The following is a 24,102-nucleotide window of genomic DNA, read 5'->3' as shown; positions in this document are numbered from 1 at the left end:
CGTGCAAAAGTATGTAACAGGTAGAAGGAAGCGTTTCCGACCCTATAAACTATATATATTCTTGATCAGGATCACTAGCCGAGTCGATCTAGCCATGTCCGTCTGTCCGTCTGTCCGTCTGTCTGTCCGTCTGTCTGTCCGTCTGTCTGTCTGTATGAACGCTGAGATCTCGGAAACTATAAAAGCTAGAAGATTGACATTTTTCATGCAGATTCTAGGAGTTCCTACGCAGCGCAAGTTTGTTTCAAAAGGGTGCCACGCCCCCTCTAACGCCAACAATCGTTAATATACGATTTTAAAAATTTCAATATTTCGGAAAAGTAAAAATGCAGTTTTATTGTGCTTATGAATACCTATCGAAATGTAGAAGAAAGTTTTTAAGTCAGACCATTCGTTAAAAAGTTACGGCGGATCAAAGTTTTTATCTCCTTCGCACTCTCTTTAGCTGAGTAACGGGTATCTGATAGTCGGGGCACCCGACTATAGCGTTCTCTCTTGTTTTTTGGTGGTTTTTGGTTACGGTTTCCTTTACGCCATTCTGCTAAGTCGCTAATGAGGCAACCATTGCTGTAACGAAATGGAAGGAGAGAGCAGGTGAGATAGACTTTACACTGTTGGAACAAAAAATTAAAAAAGAAGCAGAAATATTTAAAGACACATTTTTAAGATATAAATATTTTAAATTAGAATTTGTGATTTGTTTCTAACTGAAAACTGCGGATCTTAAATTTTATATATCATCAAAATTTTAGCTTTCACAAGTTCTATATTTAAAATACAACCATAACTTATAAAGTCATTTTTTCCGGTTCACCTAAATCAGTGCAGTAAGCCAGGGCAAGGACACTTGCAGCTGCCGGAAGTGCAACTCGTAGTGGCTGCTACCTTTGGGCCCACATCCACATTTACACCATTTATATATAAGCACATCGAGTATACGCCTTGTTGACTCCCACCGCCTGAGGCAACTTGCAAATGAAGATTATTATTGCGTACCATAAATCAAAGGCGAATCGAGTTATGCGCGCTCTTTGGCGTACTTGCAGCACCTTTACCTTTACCTTTACCTTAGCTGCAATTTCTGCAGGCCAAAAAGGGGGCGGAAAAGGAAAGGGCGTGGCAAGACTGGTGCCCAGATGAAATTAATGAGCACTTTGCATGCAAATGAATTAAATGCGAATTTATTCCAACTGTGGATTTGCTCAGCTTCGACAGCATAAACACAATGCAAATCAGCAATCAGCTTAAGATAGTTGCATTGTTGACGTTGTTATTAAAGTGTTATTAGAGGTCTCAAGGTAAACAAATATACTTAAATCGAAATATAAATTAAATCAAAATAAAAAAGTAAATGAGAGGTCATGTCCAATATAATTATTATACTACAACTAAAATTAGAAATAAATTAAATGAGTAGAACATTAAACAATGGTTTTGAGTTTAAACAATTTATAACAGAAAAATCAATAAATTGCCCATAAATTCTAATTATCCTAATAAAAACATTGACAGCCATTACTTGCTAATTTTTCTACCCATGCCAATGTGACTATTCGATTACGTTTATTGCTCATTCCTCATAATAGAACCAATCCGCAAATAAAATCCCATAAATCCACAAATTGAATTTCCTTGCAATGACTCGCAAGCAGCATCGAATCTTCAACGAACTTTTCCCGTTTTTACTTTCTGACAAATTTCAACAGCTCTTCAATATTTATCAGCGAAAAGTCAAAAAGTGTGTGCTGCAGACTATTTCCACTCTATTTCCATTTTGCATTTCCATTCTATTTGCACCCACACACACACACACACCAAACTCTTGTTAGCTTAGGGCGGGAAAATGGTGGAAGGGGGATTTCCATTTCCGACGTCACGGTTATTTTTCAGTTGGAATTGATTAAGCGGTAGATAGACCAAAAAACGGGGTCACTACGAGAGGAAATAGCTTTGACAGTTTTAATCCAAGTAAAAGTATTTATATTCCTTTTTCGCAGCTTTCTATTTCTGTAAACCGAAGGCTTTCTTTTCACCCACTCTTGCTAATAGATTTAAAATTTAATCTAAAGGCAAATGTTTGTTAAATGTTTCGAGAGTGGCATTGCTTAAAATTAGCTAAAAATAAATAAAAGCTTGTAAAAATAGTTTTTCAATTAAATAACCAATTTATTCTTGAATTGAAAACTTTTCTCATATCATATTTGTTAAAATCAAAACATTTATTTCATTTCCTTGACTAATTTTAACTTTCTCCACCACTTGCAAAAATCAGAATACCCCAAAATAAGTTTGCCAAAAATTTGTCGACGAAAATCTTAATTTCCCAGTAGCTTTACGGTTTTCGGGCCCTTCCGCACTTTCTTGCTGAATGCATAAATAATTTATAAATCGCCAAAGTAAGTCTTAAATATTTATGTCTTCTCCTCGAGCCGAACTCGAAGTGGAATCAATAACTTTAACCCAGGCAAGCGAACTCATTAAGCCACAAGCAACTGCTAAATGTTCTTTGCCATTAGCATAAATAGCATTAAAAGCGAAGAGAGCCATAAAACCGACTACAATGTCATACTTAGCTGCTCGAGCTGCAGCCAACTAATTTCATGACTCTATTTTGCACAAATCTCTGTGGCCCAGTCGATGGGAAAAGTGCGGGAAAATGACAAGAAAATGGGGGAAAAAGTGGGGGAGTGCAAAAGCGTGCAACTGCCTGCATTTTACAACATTTGAAACCATGTTGGAGTCACGCCTTTAGCATGGTCAGAATTTCCTCTCATGCACTAAAAGAAAATATTGATATAAAATTTGATTTAATTTTTTTAAAAATATATAATTCTTAATTCCAAATTCTTAAAATTTAAAAAATTCAGTTATTTAATTATAATTTTAAAAAATATTTTTAAAAAAATTTTTAAATTTTGTAAGGTATAAAACTACCAACCCAACAAAACATTAAAAGCTTTAACATAAGTGCCATTAAAATATGCAATCAAACTTCTTCTAGGATTTAATTTTAAAATTTGGTTGTTAAAAACATAATTTTAATCCTTTTGTAGGTTTAATAAGCACATTTTTACAGATTTAAAGTATAATTTTTTTCTCCCTCTGTAACATTCCTTTTCAACACTCCCAGCCCATACACACACATTGAACTTTCAAATGCAGTTTTTGGCCCTGTGTGTGGGTGCCTGTGCGATTGTGTGTGCCTGTGCATGTAAAATGTTTGTCAAATATCACGTATACGACATGTGCTTCCGGCAAAGAGCGCACGAACACCCTCGAATAACCGGGCAACCGACTGCGAATCGAATCCATTCATTGCCAGGGCGAAGCTAATTAAATATTAAACCAGGTCAGAGTGTAAACGTTATAATGCGAAAATCCTTATTAGCCAATTGCTGATTTCAAAGCGAAATATTTCGACAAAACCCACACCGAAATATACTTAAGCTGGATGGCAAAGGGATATGCAAATTTTCTTGCCAGGAACGGTATGTTTATTCATTTGTCTAATTGTGTTGTGTGTGTGTGTGTGGTTGTTCTTGTTGCTGCCAAGTTACCGGGGATTCCGAGGGACTTTTGGGGGGCTTTGTGGGTCCTTCTCTGGTGGCATGTCGGGACTTAAACTTATAAATGGCAACGACAACAGCAGCAGGCAGCAGGCAGCATTCGAGGCAAGGACAAGGCTTGGCCAGGCCAGAACCAACTTGCATGCAGTCATGCAATGCCACTCGAATGATGAAAAATAAAGCTAAAAACTAAAACTAAACAAGAACGCACGCCAGGCGGCCTCCCACTCTTTCTGCCAAACTGAAATTGTCAACAGTGGTTTGTGTATTTAAACAAAATAATATTTGACATTGCCGGTGGGGGAAAAGCACTGCAAACGAGTATTTATATATAAAATAAAATTATGCTGCAGCAGAGCCGTTCTTAATAATTTGCAAATACAACGAATGTTTTATTTAACAGGAAAATTGTACTCAATAAATTGTAAGGCAATTTTAAATGTATCAAATAAATAAATTCAGTCTTAAATAGTTCATCGGTTCCAATTTATATTTTAATTATGTTTTATAGCTTGCTTAATAATAATTATTTATGGTTATTTTATTTAAGGTGATTCTAGCCCATAAATAATTATTTAAATTGCCAAATGAATTATAAATAAATAATTTTTTTCTATTGCGTATTTTATAACTTGTTGTTTTCCAAATAACTTAAATAAATATTTTAGTCCCATTTGTAAAATACATATAATTACTTCCAGTAGTAACATTCATATTTTAATTACTGCATAAGACCAAAACCTTTCCAATGCAATGTCACTGTGCGTATTTCATGTCTCCTAGTCGGTTCCATTGTCATTTCCTGCTGTTTTCATGCCACTTTCATGGACAACTTAGACAGACTGGCACAATGAGAGGAGTGCCAAGCTCGAAAGGCAACGAAACGAGCCCGGAGATATCTAAATAGGGACTTCCAGAACCGAACCGAACTGATCCGACACGCAACCGCAAAAACCACCAAAGCACTACAATTTCGAGAGCATTATTAAATTGTGGATATATCTACGGCATATTGGGGTTTGTATATCACATCTTTTTTTTGGGGGCCTGTGCCAATTGCCGCGCTGTGAACTACAACAATTGAATTTTTTTTTGCCTAAGCTTTTGTTGGCGTTCACCCATAAGTTTTTGGTTCGTGGGCGAATCTCGTTGCGCCTACCAAAGACAATAAATCAACGCCAATTATATGTCATTTTTTCGTGGATTTTTCCTGGCTTTCCACCAAGGCAAGCGATGACGACAGTTGATGTAGGGCTTTCAACACTTTTCAATCCCCGGCTTCTGGCCAAAATCAGGCCACTAATGTTAAATGGGCAAATAATGAACAGGCAGGCACCGATCCAAAGTGTCGAAATGGAAATGCATTGCCCACAGATTAGAGGAGATATTGTGTGTGTGCACTTTGATGTTGACACGAGTCTGCTGGGGATTCGAGATAATGGACTGATTGTTTTCCAAACGTTCAACTATTAATCATGACAGCACTTAAACAAGACACCCAAGTTGCTGACATGCAAATCGATATATGGTTTTTAGACCAGCCTAATGCTCTTGTTAATCATTAAACAGTTTTCACATAAACACGTTGATGAATGGCGACACAAATGTCTATTGCCAAAATGAATGGATGCTGATATTTGATCTAAAATGTGCAATTAATTTGTTGTTTAGAAAATGGATTTATAATTACTGGTTTTAGTGTTTTAAATTAATAAATAGATAAATTAAAATTAATAATAGGAAAATAGGGAATTTATTTTAAAGGTGTCTAAAAGTATGCATCGATAAATAAAGATTTTTATTTAATGGATTTTAAATAAATTTGTAGCACACTTTTAGACACCTTTTTCATTGAGATCTAAAAACTAAAATGTTTTCTGTACGACCCTCGTATAATTTTTATCATATCTCCCCCTCAATATTTAACCCCGACATGTGGTATACAATATCTGAAAAGATCTGACAGCATGACGCATAATTAAAGTTGGTAATTGTGCCAAAATACATTCTGCCAATTGCCAAGCGATGTGAGATATGAAGGAAAGTTGGCCCTGGTCCAATGTAGATACAAATGGCCTATCAGAGAGTTATGAGATTGTCGAAAGGAAGCCATTATTCTTTATAAAGATGCAACAAAGTGCGTTCGGGGCTTTATTAGCTTGGCACTGCATAAACTTTGTTTTAATTCACTCATTTGACATTCGCTTTGAGTTTTCGCAAGTAACGGAGCTTGGGGAAATCAGCTAAAAAGCTAAAAGTGTTGATGAAAATTCACCCCTTCTCTTGGTAGTTAGTTTTCGGTTGTTAATGGAAACGAGTGCGATAATTTAAGAGGGTATTTTCCAGCTGGCAACCACGAACTTCTCCCTTTTCTCCTCCTCCTCCGGCTCCTGCTCCCAGATAAGCCAACTGAATCCCCGAGGCAACAATAACAAACGACTCCCAGGAGCCTTGAAAAGCAGCGTGCAGCATATGGCGTTTTGGCTCTCAGTTTGCAATAATTTTTTAGTTAAACACAAGAGGGCAAAAGCAATTTCGGCAAAACATTTTCTTAAATCAACAAAGGAGCGAATCGAGCCCCAGGACATTATTAGTCGCTCCTGATGCTCTAATCGCACTTCCGTCACGCGACCTGTAATTTCTGGCACCTGGATATCGTTAGGAATATATAAACCACCTGAGCTTTGGTAAAATTCTTTACTTTTTACAAGGGTCACAGAAGTAAGGTCTAATAATGCGGTCTAAAAATAGTTTATGATTGCTAAATCGTCCATTTAAATTGATGTTACTATTTCATAGTCCCTTTCATTTGTATTTTAACAATTTTATTATAAATATGCCTTACAATTTGTGGTAATTTGCTAACCTATAACAATGTTTTGCTATCCTATTTTTCTGCATTATTTTTGGGTAGCAGCCCTAAGAGCCCTTCAAAAACTATCTGCATCAAAATTGCAGCTGAAGTGGCCTCATCCAAAATGAAGTAGCAATCACAGATGAGCAATTCCTGCACTTAAAGTCGGCCGGAATGATAAACTTAACCATGAACTGTATACATTTCGAGTGGTGTAGGGCCACTTGGATTCATTCAAGCATTAGAAGGCAATCAGCTCAAGATACATGTATGTATGTACATTGTATAGTATACACACATGTGATTCCTGGCATTTTGCGAGGGAAAAGGATGAAGGAAAATTGTGATGGCGGAAGCTAGTTACTGGCCATCTATGGCGCAATCAGTTTTCATTAATTTGGCAGCCGTTAGGACTTACTAAAAATGCAATCTATGGCAAAAAGAGAAGAAAATTTCCATGCAAAAAGACCAAGGGGGAGCAATGAAAAAGTTTCCACACTGCATTTCCGGGGCCATGGAGAAAGTTTTAGTAACTCCCTCGTCCAGAAAATGCAGTTATTTTTGGCAATGGCCAACAAGAAACTGACTTCATTGTTGGCCAGGCCAACAAAAAGCGTTGCAAGGAAACTGCCAAAATAGTTGCAACGACTTCAAATGGGTGGGGTGTGTTTTCCATTGGGTTAGGCCAAAAAAGGAGTGGGAGTTGGTAGTTCACAGTGCGAAATTCTGAACAATAAGTCGTTACAATGGCTACCCCCTACTTATAACCCTAAATCCATGGATCCATGGATATACTATACCATATATATTCGAATATATTCCCACCCACTAGTCTTGATGGCCCCCGGAACTTCCGGTTCGGCGATATGCGCCAACTTTCAGACAATCATTCCGATTCATTCGGTGCCCTTTTCTTGGCCAAAAAGGCAAAAGCTTAGCTCGTTTTTGGCCAAGCTATAAATATGCCCAGAAATGTGGGTGTATGGGCCACAAAACTTGACTGGACAACAATTTTTTTGCTTGAATTGATTTAATTTATGAGCTGACTTAATTTATTTCCGCCAAGGAAAAGGAAAAAAACAAACAAGCAATCTAAGTCGAAACAAGTTAAATTGGCTAAGAAGATATAATTGCTTGTCAGTTGGTATAATTTGTCTGCTTATGTCAGATTTTCTATACATTTTATTTTGCTCTATTCAGCGGAATTAGATAAAAACTTTAAATATTTTCTGCAATTTCTTATACCCTCTAAAAATGCTAATTTTACGTCTTTCGAACTACTTTTATGTTTTATCCCACACCCAAAAACCAATTACATATTTCTGAATTTGTTTTTCCCAACTTAATTCTGTTCTGCGAAAAATCAACTACAAAACTAACTTTTTTCGGGTTTGCTCAACATTTGTTTTGGCTTGGCTTAATTTTATGTTCACAATGAACATGAAAATCTACAAGAACAATAAACAGACCAAATAATAAAAAATTTAGCCAGAAACAAAAACAATGGGCCGCACAATAGCAACAAAAGCGATGGCAATGGCAATAAAAAGAAACATCCAACTTTCGCAACTCATACAACTTGTCAGAAAAGTGAGAGAGCGAGAAAAGCGGGGAAATTGCCCAAATTGGGGGGAAAAATTCCGAAAAGTATGCAATATTTTTTTGCTCTTGGTCCTTCAACTTTTCGTTGGCTCGTTGCTGACTTGGCAGGCCCGACATAGTAATTAATGCTTGTAAGTGCTCTGCGTGGGTGGCTGAACATAGATGTTGCCACATTTTCAACTGGGTTTTTATTTCGTATCAAAAAACTAGAGTATTCATTTGGGACAGTCTATTATTAAGGAGTCTATAAGTAATATATTATGAATCAATAAAAGTCGCCATTTATAATTTTATTCCATACTTTTTGGTAATATAAGAAGTGTATATAAATCCCAAATGATCCATAATATTCACAGAAATTACTGTGGTTTTCAAATCAATTTTTAGGGTTTCTAAAATGTTGCTATAACTTTTTTATTGAATCAGAACATCAACATTTATAGGTGATTTCAAAGTTAAAAGTTTTTAAGAATAAAATATTTATACACCAATAAAATAGATTTATTATGAAACCAAAGTGGTCATTATATGGCTTTAATAAAAAGGGGTTTATAATAAAAGTTTTATGATTTTAAGAACATTTTTTCACTACTAAAAATTTAGTATCGGGTACTTTACAGTCGGCTATTTCCCTTTTTTTTACATTTTTTTGTTCTCATCCGAACGCTTGGACTTGGCTTGTTAATTGCATGTTGCCAACATATGTTCGCTTGTAAATGTGGATTTCCAACCATCCCCCCATGGGGCAATTAAAAAATGTTACCAAAATCCTCGGCAGAGGACATTTAACATTTAACATTTCTGAAATTGTGGGTACTTTCGTTTCTTTCATTCTTTTCGTTTTTCCTTTTCTTCGGATGTTTGTAACACATGGCGTATGCGTGTTACGGCTGCAGGCGCTAACTTTCGGACAAACTTTGCTCTTATCAGCCGGCGATAAAAATATAAGGGAGATGAAAAAAAAGAAAAACCTACGCAAAATGAATGTTCATATATATATGGGATGGATGAGGATGTGTAAGTTTTATAGACACATCTGGCGGTTGGCTATATAAATTTCAAGTTTGTTGCTGTTTGAAAGTTAAACGTTTGGTTTTCTCTATGTAGCTGTTCCATATGTGTGTGCACACACACACACACACACACACATGTTTTATGGCTTTAACCATGGGAAAAGGAGCAGTATTTTTTCCACGATAAGTTGACCATTAATGGTCGCCAAATGCTGGCAAATTGATGTTCATGCTGGGAATGGCTTGCGGTTGCCTTTGCTGGGACAAAATGGTTACAGAAATGTTTTAAAGCCATTTAAATTGTTCAGAATATCACTGAGAATATGTTAAAAAATATTGTTTTTTTGCTCTTTTATTTATTAAGCTTTGATTTCATAATTATTCTATTAAAAATATTTACTATACATCACTTTGAAGCAAAAATTACTTATAAAGGTTATTAAAAGTAGGCAACAATACATTTTAAATAGGAAAGTCCTTTAAAAGACATTAATTTTTATAGCTCACTTTTTGTCACATTTATAAGTGATTAAAAAACAAATGAACTTCTTTATCTACAATGAGTAATTTCGAAATATTTGTTTTGGATTAAATAACGATGACCAATAACAAACTGACTTAAGTAGTTCGAAACTTAAAATTACTTAACCGATAGCCACCTCATTTGACCAACCTTAATTATTCAACGAAGACAGAACGTTTGGCGATAGTCACGCCCTTTACTCATTACTCACTTTGACCAAGACAATATCATTCGATTGGGCCAGTAATAGTAATTACCAGTGTCATTGAATGGCCCACGCACCTGACACCAAAAGTGATTAGGCAGTTTATAGCCGAAAAGCGTTGAATCATTTTGCAGCTCACAGCTGCGCTTCGCATTTTGTATTAGTTCGCGTGTCTTAAGGTTTGCGTTAGCGTTCTTCTTTTCACCAAGGCTAAGGTGTTTTGACCTTTTACCGGTAAATAATAGTGTCCAGATATTTTTGTATAAGAAAAGAAAATGGTTTACATTTTTTAGGAAGAGAAACCACAGAAATCACTATTTCAAATCATTTAAATTGGTGCCTAAAAGTATGCAGTGGGAAATTTTTAATAAATAAAATTAAAATATAACAAAATATATTAATGTATACTAGTAGACACGCTTTAAAGTGATTTTTATCCTGTACAGATAAATAAAAATTTTGAACATTGAAAATATTGTTCAGTCAAATTGATTTGTATTTGCACTTCATTTTAATACGTCAACCATATATCATATTCCAATATCGGCTGTCATGACTATTTATTTAATAAATCAGATCAGTGATTTAAATAAACATTACCATTTATTTCAAACATCATCACCTTTGGTTTTTTTATAGTTTCTGAGCTTATTTTTTCAATGTTTGTTCGTGTGAATTTTATTTATAACTTTTCTATTTGCAGTTTCGTGTAGCATACATCTCAGCGCCCGCCCCTCCTCCTTTTTTCTCTTATTCGCCCACTTGCAAAACAACAGCAGCCACTTTTATGTAGGCTCTTAGTTATATGTGTGTGTGTTTAGGGGGGGGAGGATGTATATTTGTATGGGTGAATGAAACTAGAGCGCACCTTGATTCTATTTTTAAATGCCACACAAAACAACAATTGTCGCTTAGTTGCGCGTTAGGTGTTTTTTTCATCCAGCTTCCCGCTACCAAGTTCATTTCATTGTGCAGATGCAGCTCTTGTTAGCTAAAAGCACTTAAAATAGTTGGCCAAATAGCGACAAGGATTATATAAATAGATGGTAGCTAAATGTCTTGAAACACTAGTGCTATTAAAAGCATATAATATCAATATGTTAAATCTAGAATGGACTGAAAACCCAATTCATTTTTAATCTATCTTAGAATTGTCCTTTAGCTATAACTTTCCTAAAAAATGATTTAAATTTTTTTGTTTGATGACATATTTTATAGATCAAAATCAAAGAGTCAGGATCTTATATCAAAAATTTGCTTTCTCGATTTAAGAACATACTACATTTTATTTTTTATCTCGTAAATTCAAGGACCAACGGATTCAACTTTAATCAATCACGATATATCAATGTCGAATGAGTGCAAAAACTATTCCAACATAAGTTGACTTTTATAATCGGCTTGTGCATCTAAATGGAATTGGCATTTGGTTGATGGTTTATAGCCGAACTGCACGATAGTCCTTTTAGTGCTTATCAATTGTTGCACACAACTTTTGTTTGTTTTGTTTCCCCTTAACTGCCTGTCGGGGATTAAATGGCACGGAAATTTGAGCTGAATAATTGGAAATTTAAACGACATGTTTCGGGTCTATTAGGTTTAATATTAAATTATTAAAGTTTGAAATAATTATAAAATTTGTAAAATGTATATAAGTTTTAAATTAAAAGTTTATTGTTTTTCAGTATAAGTAAAGTTTATTTAAAATGTATATAATCCAATTGTTTGATTTTTGGTTATTTATTCTGAAACATTTATAATATTTTCTCCATTACACAATTTGATTATAAATTTAATATATAATTTTAATTATCTTTGTTTTCTTTTTTCAAAGATAAATATAGAAATAAACAATTTGATTCAATCCAAATTAAAAATAAAACATATGCATACAATCACTAATTTTGCAAATTATAAACAAACTGTCGACACTTGGTCCAAAGATATAAATATGAGCAAATTTAAATATTTTTCATAATGCCTTGAATAGTAAACAAGTTGGGCCAGGTGTTCTTTTCTAAAAACAAACTTGTATTTGTTTAAATAAATATGAAAGAAACAATTTGAATAGTAAATTGAAAACTCAAAATAGAAAATTCGCAAAAATTTCCTTTGAAAAGTTATGTTTAACTTTTTTAATTACTTTCCTCAATTATTTAATAGAAAACCTGGAGGAGCTCATAAATATTTTGCATAATTTCGTAAAAAATAAACAATTGTTGAGAATGTTATGTTTTCCATATTTTCCAGGTGTAAGTGTGGATTTTCCCTGCCATCGCGTGTGTATGGGTGCGTTGATGTGTGCGACTTTGGCGCCTAGTCAAATAAATCGCATGCGATTAAAATTTTATACAAATAGCTTTAGAAGCGTGCGTTTTGCTTTGTTGTGTGCCATTTCCACCTTTTCTTTTTTCCATTTCCAGTCTTGAGCTTTGTTGTTTGTTTTTGTTTTTTTTTTGTTTTTTTATGGGGCATGGCGTCAGTTAAATGAGTTGTTGTTTATAGTTCTTGAGCATGTGTGTGTGAGTGTGTGCGAAAAATTTGCATTTGTAGCGTAACGCTTTTGTTTACTTTGTAGGTTAGTTTGTTAGCCCATTGGCTTATATACACACATAAGTACACACATATATTTACCTTCGATGCCTTCTGATGGTGACGGCAGAAAGAAAGCGGCGAAAGCAGACGGAGAAATTGGCCAAAACGGAGATGAAGAGGAGGAGGAGGAGGAGGAGGAGGAGGAGGAAGAGGAGAAGGAGGTGGTGATGGTTGGTTGATGGGTGGGTGGTATTAACCTCAAAGCATGCCAGCAAACAGCTCCTCCAAAAAAACACTTGACTCCTTTCGATATTTACTATGGGTAGGTATATTTTCCTGCCCTCTTTGCGTGTCTCGTTTTAATTTGTTAATGATTTCGGCTTATTCAGTTATTTCGCATACTTTCCCGCTCACTTTTTTGGATATTACATTTTAGCCATAAAGCAAATATATAGCAAATAATACTAAAGGTCCTGTCTCAACGATTGTTGTTGCTGTAGGGAAAATCCCAAGCAGCAGCAGCAGTGGCAGCGGAAAAAGAAACAAGAAGAAAAACTGTATCTTTTAGATCCGGGCATATCCTTTATCTCAAACAGCGACGGCGGCAGCGACGCTGGCAGAGGCAGCAGCTGTAGCTGTAGCTTTAGCTGGAAAATTTCCCCTGACTCTTGTTAGTTTTCAAAAATATTTACGATATTTTATACGTTTAAAATTTTCAAATATTATTTTTAGCAGCTGCAGCAGCAACAATCGTTAACATTTCGAAAGCTAGATTAAAAAAAAAAATACTGGAAAAACCGCGCAGCGTTTTCCCCGTTTACCGTTTCGCCGTCAGACTCTTCACACACTTTTCCACACACACTTTTCATCCGAATACAAAGCCAGAAACAGAAACCGTTCGACGCGCGCACGCGAGTGTCCTATACACAACTGATTACAGGACTGCGAGAATGGAAATGGAAAATGTTTGCCAGCAGCAGCAGGCAGCGACGCTTCGTTTTCGGTTTTCAGTTCAGTTTTCCCGAGCGAGCGAAGCGAAAATCTCCGGCTATTCGCACAGCCAGGCTTCTGTTGCCGAAATATCCGGAGCCACTCCGCCGGAGTCGGACAAACGGACAAACGGACGGACGGACACGGAGAGAAAAAGAGAGAGTGGTAGAGAGAGTTCGCCGGAGAGTGGGTGCGCACTCACTTGGGTGTGCGGGTGGGATATATAGCATATAGCATAGCCCTCGGTGGTTACAGTGGACGTAAGCGCAATGACAAGTTCATATAAATAATATTTAAGAATTTAAAAAGGGTAAGCCAAGATATTGATATGACCACGCGGCGTATGCGTAATGCTAAAAATATAGCATACAATATGGAGACAAAATTTATATTTAAGAAATCTTAAAACTTATTTTTAGATTAAAAAAATAAAATTCTTGTTTAGAGTTCTTTACAAATTGTATGATACATTTTTAAAAGAAATTTTTATAAATGTGAAAAGCGACAAATTTTTATTAAGTAATTTTTGTTTTTGTCGTGGCTTATTTATTTTAAGGACAACTATAATTTTTATTTTTCCCTTTTTAGTTTTTAAAGCCTAAAATCAATAAATATTTAATAAACTTTATAGAAATTATAGTAATTGACCCCACTGTGCGGCCAAGGCTCATATTCCTCATTCATCTTGCTCAGCCCGCACAATTGGCTGCCAAAAAATATTGCCACACCATCGTCGCCGACTTTGTCCTTTAACTTGAACACCGCGAGTCAGGCAGTCTGGCAGCTTGGCAGCTTGGCAGCCTCTGCTTTCCACTTTCCTGGCGGTCCTAGTCCCAAATGAGGGTCTTCTGTTAGGCCGCTGTTAGCCTGCAGACCGAGAGGCTCTTGGTCCTGGTCCTGAGAAATGACACCCATGAGTTTAGGATGAACACGACGCCACGACAGCCACCCAATCCCTCCCAGAAAGTTACGCCTCCCCAGCGAGGCTGCCGCCTTCTTCGCCTGTATGTGTGTACATATGCTCGTGTGTTGGACATTTGCACTGTTTTTTTCGCCGACGAACGGACGTGGAGGGTTTTACAGCCAAATGACAAGTGCTTAGTGTTTTGCATGTGCGTGTGAAAGTGCACTGAAAGAATTATTACTTATTTTTCATTTTCAATTAATTATATTGATAAAAAGATGAATTTTAAAAAAATTCAACACATGTTGATCAAATTAAACATAAATATGTTCAAAATAAATCAGTTTGAACATGAAATTCTTGTTTTTGTCAACATTTTCCAATATATTTTTTCCCCTATTCAATGGTATAAATTTTACACCCAAATTAAAGGCAGCAAATAAATAAAATAAATTAATTAATTAATTTTGCGTATCCTTACATAAAAATATTTCTCTAAAATATTTTATTTGAACTTGTTTTACCTTATTAATGATAAATTTTTAAAAATTTTAAATCATATACTTTTATTATATGGATTTTTTAATTCTATAAACTATATTTAATTTTATAAATTTAAGCGTGAGAAAATTATTCGCTTAAAAAAATGCATATTTCTAAAATATTTTTCAGTGTGGGATTTAGCTGCTTGCTTTTCCCATTCTCATTTTTCAAGCTGGAAAATGGGCAACTCGAGGATGGGGACAAGTGTTTGGAGCACTTGGCACACGCTTGCGCGGCTTTCAAATTTAGCGTATTAACTCATTAAATGTTCAAAAGCTCATTGCCTGCGAAATGTGCACACATTTTTGTGAGTGCGAGGGTGTGAAATATGCACAAGTATGACACTTTGGAACTATAGCGAAGACAATTTGAATACCGCCTAATGGGGAAGTCAGGCGGAAGGGGCTTAGAAATAGTATTCTTAATGCTTTTAACCATTTTTTACATTTTTTATTAACTTTATAATTACATTGGCCGTGACAATAGGAATTTAACAATCCTTGGAAAGGGGTAAAAAACCGTACAGTCCTTAAAAAACCCCTCAATAATTACCCCTACTTCCATATGCGTCGCTTTATGCAATTTAAATTAATTTGTGTAATTATTTTAGTGGCTTAACTGGCTTTACTTCAACACCCTCGCCCTCATCCGCCATCCTGAGTGACCGCTGCCAACAGTTGGCGTTACGCATACGCCACGTTGCATGCGTCTTGAATATTTTATGTCGGAAATCTGGGGCCCGGCAAAAATGACAGCTGCGTGTGGAAAATAATTAAGGCGCAATTATAATGACCCTGGCCACGAACCACAGGCACTCGCCACCCCTTATCACCGCAGAAACCACCCACGACCACCCACTTATCCGCCTGTTGGCATTGCAAGTGTTGCATGCAACACTAGACTCTGTGGCGCCGCCAACAATGACGAAAGCAATCCATGGCCATCGAGCTTGTGCGCTCCGTTGGCCTGTCCCCATTCTACTTCTTATGGAAATTGATGCGAAATGTGGGTACAGATTTGTATTTGCGGCATCTTTAACAAGCAATGCTGATGGAATTTCAGAAACAAAGCTAAATATATTTTTATATAGTTTTCTTTAAGCTAGCGCCTTAATTTGGTATTGAATTCTTAACATTTTTGAGCACAACCTTTCTCTTCTTTAAATTAAAACTGTTGTTTGTTTGCAGGAAACACGTTTTACTCAATTTGTTGTTGAACAGCAATACGCACGATCCGCGTTGACATTCCTTTAAATAAATACAATATACAAAGTACAATAAATAACTAGTACAAAATTTGTAATTGATGACATTTTTTGAAGTTGAGACAAGATGACACGAAATGCTTTGAAGGAAGGAGGCCTCCATGTGGCCGTCCGTGATTTGGATGGGCATTACTCAGGCGGGCAGTCGACAATTTAGTCTGCATTGGCATCGATTAGGGCAGGCACTTCGGATAGATCGGCGGGCGACTTGGCGGCGGCGTCGCCATCACCCACATTCTCCTGCGGCTCCGTGACGATGGTAGCCTGGGCTTCCTTGGCATTCGTTATCGAGGCATCCCCCGCTGCCTGCAGCTCCGTGTCGGCCAGCTCCTGAACGCCATTGAGCTCCTCACTCGATGGGGATGCGGCTGCCGCTGCCGCCGCTGCTGCGGCCGCCTTCGCCTTGGACTTCTTCTCCTTCTTGCGAATATTCTTCTTGGCATTGTTCGCCTGTCTCTGCTCCTCGGCGGCCTTGTTTTTCTCCTCGCTGGCCGTCTTCGATTCGCTGGCCGTTAGCAGCTTCATTTGATTCTGCAGATTGGCCAGCGTTTGCTTCAGTTCCGCACAGTTGCGAGTCATCATCTCCATTTTAACATTATCCGCGCTCACGGGCTTCACATTCACTGGCTCCGGTTCGGGCGGCAATTGCGGCAAGGCGGGAATTTCGATTTCGTTGTCCCGCAGGCACTTGTGCAGTGTGGTCCGCTCCAGCTGCAGGGCACGCAGCAGCTTCTGCAGTTGCTGTACCTGCTTTTGCAGGCGATCCGAGTGCTGCGCCTGCAGGTTCTTCTCGGTGGCCAAATCGATCACCGTGGCATTGGCCTTCTCGTACTTCTGGCGCCAGCCCAGCGCCTCCTTCTCGATCTTCTTCGTGTGCTTGGACATCTTCTCCAGCTCCACCTTGTAGCTGCCGAACACCTCGTTGGACTTTTGCAGCGACTGCTGGAAGTCATCGTACTTGGCCGTGTAGATATTCAGCTGCTCCTTCAGTTGGTGTTCCCTTTCGGTGAGATCCTTGATGGCACGCTGCGCCTGCAGCAGTTTCTCCAGGCCAATTTTGTTTTCCCTGGAAGAAGGTAAGGATATTAGAAGGTTTTCATGAGGCTTAGTAGTAAATAAAGTAGCGATATTTGTAAGTAAGTAGTTATATAGGAAGAGTATTAACTAACTTAGAAGCTTAAAATAAAAATCAAAAACTGTCGCTATAACTAACAATAAATGGGAATATATACGACATTTTTTAAATATTAAAAAAAAACAAAGTACTCAAACGCTTTTATACTTTAAAAATGCTTTAAAATCGCAAATCCAGTAATGACCGATAATAAATATAAATAAATTAAAAACTAATAACCAAATACAACATGTTTTGAGAATCGTTAACCATAAATGTCAAAACATACATACTTCAATAAATTTTAAAAATGTTATTTTTATAATTAGACATCGGATTTTACGATTTTAAAGCCACATTTGATTGGTTACAAACTGTATTTATTAAGTAATGAATAGATTTAGGCAAAACTTAATTGAGGTTTTTGTAAAAAAAATTGTAATCAATTAAATCATATTAATCAGCTTTAAATCATATTAAAAAAACCTAAAAATCCGATGTCTAATTATAATATTTATCTTTTAAAGATTAAACCAATATACAAAGAAAACGTACATTTTATACGCTTGCTAGCCTATACAGATTACTTTTCCCAATCGAAACCAGTAATCTCATCGAGTTTCTTGAATGAAAACTCGTTCTCCGATGTGTGCCCAACTAAGGTGCGTCTATCTCGAGTTTTTAGAGATGACCCGGCATTCCTACTTACTTGCCCATTATCTCCTTCTCCATGGCGGCCTCCACCTGGCATTTCTGCAGCTTGGCCTGATGGAGCTGAGCCTCCAGCTGGACCTGCTCATTGAGTTTCTCCAGGTGCTGCTCCCGCGTTTGGTACTGCTCGGCCAGCAGTTTTAACCTAAAACGGGAGACCAGATGGTTAGGGGAAAATCGGAAAAGTCGGAAAAAAAAGAGGGGAGAACACAGAGCAACGTGCGTGGCGTGCAGTAGTTTCTATATTTAGCAATCGGATTCCCTCTCGTGAAGACGGGCGATGCTGCTTACTTCTTGGTCATCTCGATGTTGTAATCGCGCAGCTTGATGTTCTCCTCGTTGTTCTTGGCCAGGGACTTCTGGACATCGTTCAGGGAGTTCTGGAACTTGCTCTGGCTCTCCTTGCGTCGCTCCTCCTCGACCTTGATCTGCAGCAGGCTCTCGTTCTTCACCGACTTAATGATGCGCTGCTGTTCGCGGCACACCTCCTGCAGCTTGTCGCGCATGAGGACGCTCTTGTTGAGATCCCGCTGCACCTGCTCCTTCTCCCGCTGCTGCGATTCCATGTGGCGCTGCAGGACGCGCAGCTCCGCCGTCAGCCGGCTAACGTTCTTCTCGCTGTCCACATGGCGCTGCAACAGGAGCTTCACCTTCTCCTCGGTCGAGGGGCACTCCTCCAGGGATTTCATCACCTAAAATAGACATTATAATGGGGTTACAACTCCTCGCTCTATTTATTCCCGTTTCCATGGGTTCGGTTTCCGAAAGTCCAGGTTCTCCAGATGATATTACCAACTCCTCCAGCTTCTGGTCGCGCTGCTTCTCCTCGCGCGCCACCTTCTTCGCCTTGCTTAACTTCTCCATTCTCCGTTTATTTCAGATCGAATCGGTGCTATATATAACTTGTATTTTCCTCTTTCGAATTTTGACTATATTTGTTGTGTTGCTATATGTTCTTGGGTTTCGTGTTCCGGCCAGAATACCAAAACGCCAAGGAAAAGTAGGCAGTCGTTTTCTGCACAACAACGCCTGGGCACACCTAAGTTACCCGCGAAGAGTACGTTGGATTTAAAAGTATAAGAAAAAGCCACACAACATTTTTTTCCATAAATGGTATAACCTGATTTTGGACGATATTGCATTAAATTTTTTAATTGACATGTTTTTTCGTTACAATTATTGTGTATATCAAAGTTTAGAGGTGGAAAAAATACAACATTAAAATAAAATTAACATTTGTAATTAGAAGCTTATAAAAAAATGTGATAAAGGGTGCTACACTTTCGTAAAAAAGCTTTTCCCTGCTTACATTAAACCAAAGCTTTATAATATAATAGTTCATTTGATTTGCCAGTATGTCTTACTTGCGATCCGAGACAACAATGGAAGTTTTGTATTCTTATATTCGCTAAACAAAATATTTTAACACCGTATTGATAAAAACATTATCTAAAAGTGAACATAAAACTGTCATTAAAAAAAGGAAAGGGAATGCTAAACTGGCCCATTCACATAAAAAGCCAAATTGGAAATATAGCAGATCGATGTAATCCACTTTAACAATGAATCATAGGTCTAAAAATATAACTCACTAGCCTGCAAGAGCAATAAAGTGAATTTCCTCAGGGAATTGCATTAGTACAGCGGTCGGCAGCGTCCTATTAGGTGAGCATAGGGTTTTGTTCTGCCGGCGCGCTGCTCGCACACGTATAATGTAGAACAGCGGTCTGCACACACACTCTGATGATCTGCCCAGTACAATTTACTCATACAAATAATAAACAAAATGTTATTGTATGTGTGTGTCGACCGCTGCATTAATATCATCTTTCCCGATAAGATTAAAATACTACAATCAGTGGAGATAAAAAAAAACTATAACTGCGCAGTTTTTTGTTAAATATAGATTCAATTGGTTCCCAATGTTTGACTGAAGAATTGAAAATATGAGCAGAAAAACGATAATAGACCTAAATGATGATTGTTTGTACGAGATTTTCCGGCAAATTAAAACTAATTGTGAAGTGGAGAATAATTTAAAGAATATTGGTCTCCCCGTAAACTATTGTGATCTTATTTATTTTGCAACCATTTGTGAGAGATTCGTCGAAACATTTAAGGACTGGGACAATGATCTTTACGAGAAACTTCAAATCGAGTTTGTCTTTTTAGAAAAGGCTACCACAATTGATATAGATTTGGTGGAGAAGTACGACTTCTTGCAAACCTTTCGCGAAAGAGATAGGAAAATATATTGGACATTATATGTGAATGCGATAAGGGAGAACAAAGAGCTGGATTCTCTAGTATTAAAATACCGACCAAGCAGCTACTACCCTGAGCATTTGGATAGGTTTCAGGCCCTGATGAATGCCATTAGTAACAAGAACACTCTTGGAGAACTTGTAATTTCATTTGTTGGTAAGTTCCTCTGCCAAGAGCTTATAATTCATTGAGATCTGAACTCTTTAAATTTACAGGATACAGCTTCGAAAATGTGCCGCAGCTGGGAGGATTAAAAATCCTTGTTTTCAATGCTCGAATGGATGCTAACGATTTAGTGCAATTGTGCCGATCAAATCCTAATTTAGAAACACTTATATTCACAAGCCCCGAATTGTATGGAAGGTTTGCGGATATTGTACCATACTGTAACAAACTGAAAAAAATAGAGTTAACCATGAAGACCGATGCTTCAGAATATGCAGCATTGGGAAAATTACCTAAACTTAAGGCCCTGATCCTTCGAGGAATCCATCGGGAGGGCACACTGCTAAAGTTGTTTCGAAATCTCAAAAGTACGTGCCTCAAGACTTTAGATATTCCCGACACTCTACTCACTAAAGAAGAAACGCAGATGGTAATGGAAATTAAATCATTATCAGGGATAGGGAGCGGTTTCAGTGACACGGCCAATTTGGCACATCTGAGTGTTCCCAAAGTAATCAAAATATATGCCAAGCCAGGTCAATTTATTTTAATGGAGCCCTTGATCAAGAATTCTAAATTAGTAATAAAACAAGAGAATGGCCCAACTTTGGGCATCGAATTTATGCAGAACCTTGGGATACTGATAGTGGCTAACGCATCCGGTAACGAAAATGATATTGACAAAGAACTAAAGGAAAATGCTCTTTCGAACATTAGTAATATCCTAACTCGAAATGTCCAGCTTTTAAATTTGAATGGGATCGCTTTAGTTGGTGAATTTAACGAATGTATAGCGCAAGCCATTTTTCAGTCCCTAGCAAGCAAACAACCACAGGTTCTTAAAGCATTATTTTTGAAATGTAAGAAAATTACACTAGAACAAATTAGTCCACTTGCTAATATTCGATCTTTAGATGCCATTATGTGTGATCTTGACACTTTGAAGGAAATAATTGCAATGAAAGTAATGCAACTGAACGGGATAACAGAGAAAGCCAACAGAGTGGATTGTATCTATATTGATAAAGGCTCGATTCGTGTGATCCATACAGATAACATTGTAACACTTATTTTGAATATGGGTACTCCTTTTAGTGTTGACGATTTCGCTACTTTAACCAATTTAAATAATTTGATTCGTCTTGTGATTAATTATGATACGCAATATCAATCTTTTATTAGCTTAATAAAGTTAATCAAAAACCTGCAGGAATTGGACATTAAAGATCTTGACCCCGAGGATCTCTTAGAAGTATCCCAAATTCGTGGCCTGAAGGTCCTTAAATTTGGTGTCTATGGTCCCAGTACTATTAATATACATCATCTGGCCGCGTTAAATCAACTGGAGTCTCTAACTATAACGAAACATCCGTTAGGATCTTTAAGAACGCTTTTTAACGCCCTTGCCTCTAAAACAGATCAAGTACTCCAAAGCCTCAGTATTCAGCAAGAAAGCCTTACTTCCGATGAGATTGTCGAGCTTGTTGGAATACATTCCTTGCAAAGATTGCAACTAGGGGTACCCAACCGTTTTTATGTAGAGGAAACACCTTTTAACTTGGAACTCATAGCCAATTTACCAAAGCTTAAAGAACTAAATATTCACTTTGATTATAAAACCGAAACTGTCGATAGTTTGTTAAGGGCTTTAACCCTGCAATCCCCTCAAAGACTGCTGTCACTCTCAATTGCATCTAGTCATACAAGGTTGATATGCCAACTTCAAGAATTGCAGTCCCTCCAATGCATTGGAATGGAAGATGTTATTCACATAACATCTCTCAGAAATCTGACAGAGTTACAGATTCACATTCCTGAAACAACTTCAATGTGGGTGCTTCTCAAGGAACTAAAAGTTTTACCGTTTTACACTAAACTTCTTCCTAAAAAAACTTTAATGACCGTGCTTCTCAAGGAACTAAAAGTTTTACCGGCTCTTCAGAGTTTGCTTTTGGATGACACAAGATTGGAATTTTTAGATGTTTTGGAAATAACGAAATTAAATTGGCTAACACGATTACGATTGGGAGTGAACGAAAAACAATTCATCTTTATGCTGACGGAATTAAAAAATCTGGAAGTTCTGGAAATCACATCGAAACATTTCGCAGAGAAAGATGAAAGCAACTTTTGTGTTTCATTAATTGAATCATGCTTAAATCTTAAATCAATTTATCTTAAGCGATATAAAAAATTGTTAACAATCGAGTTCGTAGATGCCATCTTAAAGAGCTTAAAACCCCTACGAAATCCTGAAATTCATCCCCCATTCAAATTGCGAGGAAAAAAAGTTTGCATCAATATGGATGATAAGGAGAACCTATTTTTTGTGGTCAGTAACTTTTTTTTGTAAATTCTCGCAGAGTCAAAAGTTTGAAGGAGACGTTTCCGATCAAATACAGTATATTTATATTCATTCTTGTTATGTAAAATTTATTCTTATTTTAGCGTCTTCATCTCAACGACGCCTATATTCAATTGGAAATCACGGATGAAAGGGAACCCCTCGATGAAGAAGACTGTGATGACTCGAATTCCTCCTTTTCAGGATTCTCAGACACCTCAGACACCTCAGACACCTCAGACACCTCTGACACCTCTGACACCTCAGACACCTCAGACACCTCAGACTCCAGCTTCTAGTTGAAGGATACACATTTTGTGCATTTATCGACTAATTAAGATCATTGAGTTATAAAGAGCCTGTAGTTAAAGTAAAGTTAAAATGGATAAAAAAGTATATATGACCATCTAAAATAGTTTTCGAAGTACTGAGCTTATTTTAAAATTAAATTTAACTAAAAAAAAGAGTATTCCCTCAGTTTGCGGGACCTTTATGTGACAATATTTATATCCTTGTAGAGGGTATTATAATGGAACTGCACCGAGTGCAAGGGTATATAAGCTTCGGCTGGCCGAAGGTAGCTTCCTTTCTTGTTTTATTATGATAAAAAGTAAAAAAATATTTCATTTACAAATGTTATTTTAAAATGGGCGCCCAACTAAAAAAATTTCTCTTAGAAGAATTTTTGAACGTCGATACTATTGCTTGGGGCAGGCAATCTCTAGTTATGTTATTTTGGAGGCAACTATTATTGGTCACTTTAAAATTTATAATTTTGTGTTTTTGTAAACAAATGCAGAAAATTACGAAGTTCATACTAAATAAGTAGTTAATTCTTGAAAAATAAACTTAAAGTACACAATCATTAAGCCCCCAACACCATAGAAGTTCAAATAATCAAGTAAAGTTATTTGAAATCCTTTATTAACCAAGTGCTGACGTTATCAATTTTCTAAATTTTCAGTTTTAAGGATAAACAGAATGTTTAAAAAATCAAAGCCAAAAGTTGAACCCCCACCGACGGCGCCAAGTGTGGAAGAGATGCTGGAGGACTTGGAAACTTTTGAGGTCAATCAGCCTCCCTTAAGTGGATCTACTTCCGATTTGGAGCATGCCCTTCTCACAGAACCAGAAGCGATATCGCTTCCAACTTGGTGGCAGGTCTTTGACGAATACGATCGGAAGGTCACAAAACTTTCTTCCACCGAGGCGAATCTGGAAGACCAAAGAAATCAGTTGAAAGAATGCTACGCCAAACTAGAGAGGAATGCGGAGAAATTGAGGGAGGGCATCCAGAAGCAACAGGCGTTAGCCAAAGAAGCTCTTAAATGTTAACTAACGATATGATTTAAGCGATCATGTTAAATAATTGCACATATTTTGTAATTTAAAGCAATTAAATCTAATTTTAAAAGTTTTTCACCCTTATCAACATATTTTTATTTTTAATTACAGAGCCCACTGTGCCGTGGTTCGAGACCCGGCTAACACTTTAGCTCTTAGT

The 24,102-nt window shown here is 37.1% G+C and overlaps 3 protein-coding genes and 1 long non-coding RNA gene across 7 annotated transcripts; 2 read left to right on the top strand and 2 right to left on the bottom strand.

The window, feature by feature from the left end:
- Positions 1 to 6: 6 nt before the first annotated feature.
- Positions 7 to 13,220, bottom strand: LOC123003353 (uncharacterized). Of its 3 annotated transcripts, none has more exons than XR_006412553.2 (3): positions 13,120 to 13,220; positions 12,398 to 12,792; positions 7 to 567 (listed from the first exon to the last, which is right to left on the bottom strand). It is a non-coding gene; the product is annotated as an uncharacterized lncRNA (long non-coding RNA). The 3 variants fall into 3 exon arrangements; XR_011419252.1 differs by having other exon boundaries at positions 12,398 to 12,711; XR_006412554.2 differs by having other exon boundaries at positions 13,147 to 13,219.
- Positions 13,221 to 16,007: 2,787 nt separating this feature from the next.
- On the bottom strand, positions 16,008 to 18,786 carry LOC108062950 (alpha-taxilin). Its single transcript, XM_017149829.3, has 4 exons — positions 18,617 to 18,786; positions 18,116 to 18,516; positions 17,823 to 17,969; positions 16,008 to 17,065 (listed from the first exon to the last, which is right to left on the bottom strand). Exons 1-4 carry the CDS (start codon positions 18,686 to 18,688, stop codon positions 16,153 to 16,155), a joined length of 1,533 nt encoding a protein of 510 aa, XP_017005318.2. The 5' UTR covers positions 18,689 to 18,786; the 3' UTR covers positions 16,008 to 16,152.
- Positions 18,787 to 19,014: 228 nt separating this feature from the next.
- LOC108062878 (uncharacterized) lies at positions 19,015 to 23,013 on the top strand. Of its 2 annotated transcripts, none has more exons than XM_070216984.1 (3): positions 19,015 to 20,245; positions 20,312 to 22,586; positions 22,703 to 23,013. In XM_070216984.1, exons 2-3 carry the CDS (start codon positions 20,367 to 20,369, stop codon positions 22,895 to 22,897), a joined length of 2,415 nt encoding a protein of 804 aa, XP_070073085.1. In that variant the 5' UTR covers positions 19,015 to 20,245; positions 20,312 to 20,366; the 3' UTR covers positions 22,898 to 23,013. The 2 variants fall into 2 exon arrangements, with proteins under 2 accessions (XP_070073085.1, XP_017005220.2); XM_017149731.3 differs by having other exon boundaries at positions 20,305 to 22,586.
- Positions 23,014 to 23,339: 326 nt separating this feature from the next.
- Positions 23,340 to 24,012, top strand: LOC108062888 (uncharacterized). Its single transcript, XM_017149740.3, has 2 exons — positions 23,340 to 23,499; positions 23,563 to 24,012. Exon 2 carries the CDS (start codon positions 23,580 to 23,582, stop codon positions 23,931 to 23,933), a length of 354 nt encoding a protein of 117 aa, XP_017005229.1. The 5' UTR covers positions 23,340 to 23,499; positions 23,563 to 23,579; the 3' UTR covers positions 23,934 to 24,012.
- Positions 24,013 to 24,102: the final 90 nt, after the last annotated feature.

Source organism: Drosophila takahashii, chromosome 3R (assembly GCF_030179915.1).
Source record: "Drosophila takahashii strain IR98-3 E-12201 chromosome 3R, DtakHiC1v2, whole genome shotgun sequence".
Classification (NCBI taxonomy): Eukaryota; Metazoa; Arthropoda; class Insecta; order Diptera; family Drosophilidae; genus Drosophila; species Drosophila takahashii.
This window is presented reverse-complemented; position numbering and strand designations above follow the sequence as displayed.